Source organism: Pinus tabuliformis, chromosome 5_1, assembly GCF_031772625.1.
Source record: "Pinus tabuliformis cultivar Carrire ecotype Pingquan chromosome 5_1, CPIR1, whole genome shotgun sequence".
Lineage (NCBI taxonomy): Eukaryota > Viridiplantae > Streptophyta > Pinopsida > Pinales > Pinaceae > Pinus > Pinus tabuliformis.
In genome coordinates, this window is record NC_142305.1 from 799,247,167 (window position 1) to 799,256,404 (window position 9,238).

Genomic DNA, 9,238 nt, shown 5'->3' on the forward strand with positions numbered 1-9,238 from the left:
GCTTTCTAATTGTTTTTTATTATGGTAAAATTATATTGATAATTCATTGGTTTTACTTTTAAAAGCTTGAAGGAATTTGAAGAGCAGGTATAGAATTGCTTTGTGAGATTTGATCCCAAAGTCATTGATTTGTAAATACATACTCAATGAAATGTTAATTGGTTGAAACGGTGCACAAATGTTTGATATAAGCAAATAAGCCAAAAAGGTTGAAAGTCTTAGACCTGCTTGGGACAAGCATAATCCTTACTCCACTCCAAATAAGAGTTGCAGTGTAGGGATTAGGATACTATGCAGAAAAGCTTGCCTTATGAACAGAAAAGTCAAAAGATAACAGTGTTTTAATTTCCATATGCAAAGGCTTCACAGATTGCCCCATGACAACATAAAAGGAACTAACAATATAAAACACGTACCCATAACAGCATAACAGCTGATCTATAGTCTCTAGCTTCTCTAAATAAAACAAATCTATTAAAATCTATGATGAATTCAAAAAACACACACTGATTTGACTGAAGTACCAAAATCGATGCCAGTAGGCCATGAGTTAGAATTGGACTAACAAGAAAGTCAGTTATCAAGGTTCATTTGTTAAAATGTCAAAAATGTTTGTATTTCACTTGCTGTAAGACAACCCACTTTACTATTTTTGGGAAGCATAATTGTGAAAAGCCATAAATTTGAGAAAACTGTTCTTAAATATCTGAATCGAATTTTTTTTCTTCTTGACTGGGTATCAAGATTGAGAATCCTGTAGAATAAGATGGAAGAGCACATAAAATAGCTTATTTTGTACTCATCTGGCATTGAAATGCATGATATAGATTTCCTGGTATGGCAAGCTCTGTTAATTATTATGTATAATTTATGAAATACATGATTGCACTCCCCATTTCAATTTATTAATAGATAATTCAGATCGAAAACATGGATCTAATTCCTGCTCGCTCACTCAAGGGAGGTTTATTGAACGCTTGGAAGTAGCAGAGGTAATGGAAGAAGTGGGCACTGCAGAACATTCAGGCATCGAGCCCTTGGGATATCGCCTAAAATCTTGGCAGTAATCGTAGACCATGTAATTCTTTTGTACGACATCCAGAGCTTGAAGCTGGTACTGGTTGAGCTCGGGAGGGAAATTACAGTCCAAAACTCTGCCTTGCGAACAGTACTGATTATCCAGATTGTAAAGTTCGTCCTTCAATACTGGAGGGCAGGACACGGTGATGAAGTTTGTGTATGTGGCGAGGAATGGCTGGTAACTGTAATTGGCTTTGTATCTTCCCCCATCTGTTGCCCATGAAGAAGCATCCCATATAGTTGCATAAACTGACATTGGTTTGGAAGGGTAAATCACTCCCAGGCTCTTCACCCTAGGAAATGTTCTGATGGGAATACTGTCCACCATGAACCTGCAATACCAGACAGTAGGAACACAGTAATTTCATGATCTGTCATTATCAAGTCAAGAAAATGATGGTAATTTCATCATATGTCATTATCAAATCAAAAGAAAATGATGGTAATTTCATTGTCATTATCAAATCAAGAAAATGATGAAAATAATCAGAAATGGGAGTATGGTGTAATCCTTGCATTAATGAGAATAGTGATAAACACTGTTAATAAATACGAATAGTCATCAAAACACTTACATTTACATCAGGATACAACTTACATCAGAATACAGAATACATCTCACATTGTAAACATTAAACCAAAAAAATCATTATACATACAGGATTTGACGAGGTGTCCAAAGAATTGTGTAGTTATGAAAGTCTTCAGTAGGGTCGAACCAGAGATGGAATTGCTGTTCCCTGCCTATGATATGGCTCCCGTCTCCTGTCCCGTTTCCATAGACGTTGGTCTGGAGTGTGTAAGGCTCCCCAGGGATTGTTCCCAGAAACTCTATGTCTATTTCGTCATGCCAATCTGGGTAAACGTGGTTGTTTGACAGCGGAGTAAAAATCATAATTATACAACACAGATTGTTAGTTTGACAACGACTTTCAAACTAGTTTAGTTTTTAGTTATGTACAGTTTTTCTTTGTAACGAAATAGTTTTAGTTATGTAACGGTAAATGCATGAATATATCGGATGTCATGTAGAGGATTGATCATCGAATAAACAGATTCACTTTTCAGTTTGCTATTTTCTTGGTCTTCTCTCTCTCAATCTGTTCTTGCTGTTCTGTCTTTCTTTCTTTCTCTGCTCATAATTCAAGAAGTGGTATCAGAGCCTGGACAAAACTCCCTGATCCTGTAGACGGTAGCAGAAGTGCTGGATTCCCTGAGGACGACCTGCGGACGGCGTGGACGGCGGCTGAGTGTGGACAGCCCTGCGTTGAGGCTTGAAGATTCGTCCTATGGACAGCGTTGCCCTGTGGACAGCGTTTGCAAGAATCGATCCCTGGTTGCCCTGTGGACAGCGTTTTGCAAGAATCGATCCCTGAATCCGGCCTGGCTGTGCGTTGAATTTCTGAATCTGGCATCGGTGGATTGGCTGTGCGTTGTTGAATCCCTGCTCCTGTGGACGGTGCAGAATCCAGAATCGTTGGAGTGACTTTGCGTTGTTGAGTCCATGCTCCTGTGGACGGTGCAGAATCCAGAATCGTTGGAGTGGCTGTGCGTTGAATCCCTGCTCCTGTGGACAGCGTTATCCGGGTATCGTTTTTTTTTTAAACAGAAATTTTTAAAGGAAAAGAGGGTTTTGCAGATCCTTTAAAAGATAGCAGTTTGCAAAATTTTTTAAAAGATAGCAGTTTGCAGATTGTTAAAAGATAACAGTTTGCAGAATTTTTTTAAAGATAGCAGATTGCAGTTTTTTTAAGATAGCAGAGGAATTTTTCCAGAGGTTGTTCAGAAATTTTTTTAAAGATAGCAGAAATTCAGATTTTTTAAAGATAGCAGCAGAGATTGAAAAGGGTGTTGTAGTTGTTTTTTTTTTTTAAATATTGTAGAAGAACAAGTTTGCAAGGGATTTGCACGAAAAACAAAAGGGTTTGCAAGGGGGAAGTTATTTTTTTTTAAAACCCTGAAATCCTAGGAAGGAGGGAAAATGGCCAAGATGTCGAATGCAAGATTCGAGGTGGAGAAATTCACCGGAAAGAGCAATTTTGCTCTTTGGAAACTGAAGGTCAAGGATCTGCTTGTGCAACAAGGGTTGCACAAGGCATTGGATGGGGTTACTAAGAAACCCACAACCATGACTACTACAGAATGGGAGGACTTGGATGCCCGTGCTCTCAGTACCATCTGGCTATGTCTAGCGGATGAAGTTCTCTTCAACATCGTTGAAGAGACTACGGCGTCAGGTTTGTGGGAAAAACTTGAAAACCTTTATATGACAAAATCATTAACTAACATAATTTATCTGAAATGACAATTATACAGTCTTCGAATGAAAGAAGGTTCAAGCGTTGCAGAACATTTGAATGTCTTTAATACACTAATTTGTCAATTAACAGATATGGAAGTAAAAATACAGGAAGAAGATAAAGCCATAACCTTGTTGTGTTCTCTGCCTGAATCATGGGATCACTTCGTAACCTCGATCAGCTTCAGCTCTGCTGATTCTTTGAAGTTTGAATCAGTCGTGGGAGCTCTTCTGTCTGAAGAGGTACGAAGGAAATCCAGCACTGATACAACTGCATCAGAAGCCATGGTTGCTAGAGGACGCTCAAAGGAAAGAGGAGACAAACCAAGGGGAACTTCCAGGTCGAAATCGAAGGGCAAAAAGTGTAAGGCAAAATGTTGGAGCTGCGGTAAAGTTGGACACTTGAGGAAGGACTGTTGGAAACGGAAGGAATCTGAAAACCTGAAGAACGAAGCGAATCAGGCTGATTCAGGTATTGTAGACGAAGTTTTATCTGCTGAAGATTTGTGTACGATAGATGAAACTTCACCTGAATGTAATGTCTCTCATAGTTTTGATAGCTGGCTGTTAGACTCTGGTGCTTCGCATCATATGTGCCCACATAGAAACTGGTTTACTTCGTATGAAAATGTAAACGGTAGTTCTGTATTTATGGGTAACAATATGTCATGTCAGACTGTTGGAATGGGAGATATCAGCATTAAGATGTATGATAACACAGTTAGGACATTAACTAGTGTTAGACATGTGCCTGATTTGAAGAAAAATTTAATCTCTTTGGGAGTGTTGGATTCAGATGGTTATAAGTTTACAGGTCAGAATGGCGTTTTGAAAGTCTTCAAAGGTGCCCTTGTGGTTATGAAGGCAGAGAAGGTCGGGAATCTTTACAGGCTAAAAGGAAGTACTCAGGTCGGTGAAGCAGCGGTTGCGTCGGAAAAGGAAGAAGCAGGTACTCGTCTGTGGCATCAGCGTTTGGGTCATATGAGCGAGAAAGGTCTTCACATACTGATGAAACGTAAATCTCTTCCCGGTCTGAAATCCTTGAATTTAGATTTCTGTAAACATTGTGTGTATGGGAAACAGTGTAAACAGAGATTTAAAGTTGGCAATCATAATAGTAAAGATGTTTTAGACTACATTCATTCTGATCTGTGGGGGCCTTCCCCTATTATGTCATATGGAGGTGCATTGTACTTTTTAACGTTCATTGATGATTATTCTCGTAAAGTTTGGGTCTATCTGCTAAAAAGGAAAGCTGATGTATTCAATGTGTTTAAACAATTTAAAGTAATGGTAGAGAAAAGAACAGGCAAATCTATTAAATGTCTAAGAACTGACAATGGTGGTGAGTTCACTTCTGTTGAATTTGAACAATACTGTAAGGATGAGGGCATTGTTAGACACAAAACTGCTGTTTATACTCCTCAGCAAAATGGTGTTGCTGAGCGTATGAATCGGACTCTTATGGAAAGAGCCAGAAGCATGATCAACAATGCTAACTTGCAAAAGGAGTTGTGGGCGGAAGCAGTATCTACTGCTTGTTATTTAGTTAACAGATCACCCTCAGTAGCAATTGATTGTAAAATTCCTGAAGAAGTCTGGACAGGTCAGTCTTGTGACTATTCTCATTTGAGGATATTTGGCTGTGATGCTTATTCTCTGATTCCGAAAAATCAGCGTTCAAAGTTAGATCCAAAGTCGAAATGTTATGTCTTTGTTGGGTATGACTATGCAGTGAAAGGATATAGGTTGTGGGATCCTACATTGCGGAAGATAGTTATTAGTAGAGATGTAACATTTGATGAATCATCTTTGTTAAAATCAAATGTTGAAAGAATTGAACAGGAACAGGTGTCGCCGAGTCAACGAGTTCAGTTGGAGGCTAGATCTTTCGGTGGTAGTCGAAAGGAAGGAGAGACTTCTGGAGACAAAGGTGTTGAAGACACAAAGGAAGCCGTTGAAGCTTCTGAACCAGAGCAAGTTTCTGAACCAGTTCAGCAACCAGTCGCTCTGAGAAGGTCTACAAGGGAAAGGAAAACTCCCAAAAGGTATGAAGATTCTGTTGCTTCATCTTTTGCTTTGGTTACTGAAGATGGAGAACCGTCTTGTTATCAGGAAGCGATAGATGATACAGATAGCGAGAAATGGAAAAAGGCTATGGAAGAAGAAATGGACTCCTTAGCCAAGAACAATACCTGGGATCTTGTAGAGCTTCCTGAAGGGAGAAGTGTTGTTGGATGTAAATGGGTCTTCAAGCTGAAACGGAAAGTTGATGGTAGTATTGAGAGATATAAGGCGAGACTGGTAGAAAAAGGGTATTCTCAGGTTGAAGGTATAGACTTTCATGAGATTTTTTCTCCAGTTGTAAAACTTGTTTCTATACGTACTGTGTTGGCACTAACTGCGTTGCTTAATCTTGAGTTAGAACAGTTAGATGTTAAAACAGCTTTTCTACATGGTGATTTGAACGAAGAGATATATATGGAACAACCAGAAGGTTTTGTACGAGGTCGCAGCAGAAGATTAGTTTGCAAGCTCAGGAAATCATTGTATGGTCTGAGACAGTCTCCCAGACAATGGTACAAGAAGTTTGATTCCTTCATGGTGAGCCAGAACTTTATAAGAAGTGAGTATGATCATTGTGTGTACTTCAAAAGTTTCAATGGCATATTCATTATCTTAGCTTTGTATGTTGACGATATACTTATTGCAAGCAAAAGCATGGAAGAGATCAACAGGTTAAAGGCTCAACTCTCTAGGGCGTTTGATATGAAGGATCTTGGAGCAGCAAAACATATCTTGGGCATGGAGATACACAGAGACAGGAAAAATGGTAAGCTTTGGTTATCACAACAGAAGTATGTGGAGAAGGTACTTGAAAAGTTCTCTATGAATAATGTGAAACCTGTTAATGTTCCGTTAGCTTCCCATTTTAAGCTTTCTTCGGTTTTGAGTCCTAGAGATGATAAAGAAAAGCAGTATATGTCTCATGTACCATATGCAAATGCAGTAGGCAATTTAATGTATGCGATGGTATCTACAAGACCTGACATTTCACATGCAGTTGGAGTTGTCAGCAGGTTCATGGCAAATCCAGGTAAAGAACATTGGCAAGCAGTGAAATGGGTGCTTCGATATCTAAGAGGCACAAGAGATCATTGCATCGTCTTTGATGGTAGTGAAGGATCAGTCTGCGGATATGTAGATGCTGACTATGCAGGTGATTTGGACAAAAGAAGATCTACTACAGGTTACGTCTTTACTCTTGCAGGTGGAGAAATTAGTTGGATGTCAAAGCTTCAAGACATGGTTGCATTGTCCACTACCGAAGCTGAATATATAGCTGCTTCAGATGCCAGTAAAAAAGCAATCTGGTTAAAGGGTTTTCTCGATGAAATCGGAAGGACGCAGGAGAAAGTGAGTGTACTTTGTGACAGTCAAAGTGCTATTCACTTGGCCACAAATCCTGCCTATCACAGCAGAACCAAGCACATTGATGTGAGATATCATTTTCTGAGACATGTGATCGATGGTGGAAAAGTAGCTCTTAAAAAGGTCCATACACGAGAAAATTGTGCAGACATATTCACAAAGCCAGTTACAGTAGAGAAGTTGCGGTGGTGTTTAGCTTCTCTTGGCTTGCAGGAAAGATGATGAATGGGAAAGTTGTTGTCAAGGTGGAGTTTGTTAGTTTGACAACGACTTTCAAACTAGTTTAGTTTTTAGTTATGTACAGTTTTTCTTTGTAACGAAATAGTTTTAGTTATGTAACGGTAAATGCATGAATATATCGGATGTCATGTAGAGGATTGATCATCGAATAAATAGATTCAATTTTCAGTTTGCTATTTTCTTGGTCTTCTCTCTCTCAATCTGTTCTTGCTGTTCTGTCTTTCTTTCTTTCTCTGCTCATAATTCAAGACAGATTAGACTCACCATCACCTGAATCAATTTCTACCCAGTTAATTCATCAAGTGATGCATTGAACAAAAGTAGAAAATACCTATAAAGTTTTGTGTGTTTTTGATAATGGTGGAGCTTCCACCACATAAACATGATATAGGATGTTTTCTATAATCTATAGAGTTTTTCCTTTTGAGTAGCAGGTGTTATTGGGTTATTTTTAAAGGGGTTAGTCTTAATTTTGATAGAAAAATTGAAATTAAGGACAGTCGGGGGTTAGACAATTACACAAAAAATGCAGTTGAGATATATAGATTACTTCAAGCCTTTATTTTAGCTAAAGAAGAAAACATCAGAGATTTAGTGGTGTTGGAAGATTTGCATCTAATTATGCATGAGCTTGTTCATGGATCTTTGCTTAAGGTTTGTAGATAGCTAACCATTATTTGATCGAATCAGAAATCAGAAACAACCTTTCTTTATTATTAGTTTCTTTTATGGGCTGAGAATCAACAATTCTACTGCAGATGATCTTGCCAATGTAAAATTGGAAGATGGGGTCCTAATGAGAAATGGTATTCCTTCTGTGACAACTATTCCTTAACAATGAATTGCTACCCAGTGTAAATTTTATGTGTATCTACATATTTTTTTGGAAAATCTACACCTCCAAAAAACCATGTGTCCTTTAGAATGGTAAAACAGCTAAGCCTCTAAGAATTTTCATTGTACTCATTGCTCCACAATCAACAATCTAAGAGCGGATTTTAATTTAATACAATATTTCCATCACCTTTTAAAAAATAAATAATGTACACAGTTTTATTAAAAAAAAATTAAAAAATTCAACAAAATCGAGAGAGTTACATAGAATGAAGTGATGATTCCTGCAGTGTAACCAGCCTGAAGTTTAACAGCAGCATTGAAAAAACCATACATGTAAGCTTCTTTAGACTTGAACCCACTACCTGTCAACAACAGCAGACAACGTATCACATAGTTTTAGATTAAAATAAATGAGTTTAAAGCCATGTTCGTTTTCAGACATGAAAAGGGAAGAGAGGTGTGTTACCAGATGATCTGTCTAATGTGAGTGTTACTGAGGACTCATCTTGGGAAACCTCTTGGTGTTGGGAACCCCATAGATTGGCATAGCCTTCTGAAAACTTCATAGTCCTGAGATAATTCATCATAGGAACACCAGGCGTAGATGGAAGTGATCATCAACAATTGAACTTCTCCACCCAGCGATCTGGTTGATCATTAACCACTGGAAGTCCAGGGTACAGTAACAATTTGATCGAAATAGTTTGACAGTGTCGTTTGGCAGTCTTGAAGGACCTTGAGCAACAACCACCTATTGTATCGCTTGGCCAAATAAATACCGCTGCACGGAATGGACGAAGAACCAGTTGTCAACGCCATTACAATAGATTCATGAACATCTAAAGACACAGATGCATATGCGCTAAGGCCTTTAAGAATGCATTGAACCCATACAAGAAATTGTAGGGGTTGTATGAGCTATGCACACCCAAGCTCATTAGCTTTTGCTTTTTCTTGTGTTTAAAATCTTTGCTTTTTCTGAGCTTTTTTCTTTCAATCCTTGCTTTTTATGAGCTTTTTCATGCTTTCTTGATTTTCTACATAGAACCTTTTCTCTTGAGCTTTTGTTCTTTCTTGATTTTCTGTTGTTTAGTTTTCTAGTTCAGATCAATGGTTGAAAGTATCTCACCTAATCGAACGGATCAAAGTAAAAGTGTCGATGAAGAAGTTGATGCATAGGAAGACCTATCGGCCTAAATATATCTAAGCTGATATACTTGATTAATAAGTTAAAGTGCTTTTATATTCACCTTGTATACTCGATGTATCTCCTTAATTCCTAGTGTTGATTTCTTAGTGTTACCGCAACGTTATGCAACTATACCATTGACGTTATGGAACCCAATCCTT

General features: G+C 38.2%; 1 protein-coding gene across 1 annotated transcript; it reads right to left on the reverse strand.

Annotated features, from left to right (window-relative positions):
- Positions 1-955: 955 nt before the first annotated feature.
- LOC149167361 (putative xyloglucan endotransglucosylase/hydrolase protein 32) lies at positions 956-8,707 on the reverse strand. Its single transcript, XM_089430454.1, has 5 exons — positions 8,640-8,707; positions 8,355-8,458; positions 8,150-8,250; positions 1,740-1,960; positions 956-1,412 (listed from the first exon to the last, which is right to left on the reverse strand). Exons 1-5 carry the CDS (start codon positions 8,705-8,707, stop codon positions 956-958), a joined length of 951 nt encoding a protein of 316 aa, XP_089286580.1.
- Between the last annotated feature and the right edge of the window lie 531 nt (positions 8,708-9,238).

Excerpts from the sequence above, each read along its gene's own strand:
- LOC149167361 (XM_089430454.1), bottom strand. The coding sequence starts at position 8,707 with ATGGCGTTGACAACTGGTTCTTCGTCCATTCCGTGCAGCGGTATTTAT. Across the intron at positions 8,251-8,354 it reads CACATTAGACAGATCATCTG|GTAGTGGGTTCAAGTCTAAA; the intron begins GTAACACACCTC and ends TGTTGTTGACAG. Across the intron at positions 1,413-1,739 it reads TGGACACCTCGTCAAATCCT|GTTCATGGTGGACAGTATTC; the intron begins GTATGTATAATG and ends CTGGTATTGCAG.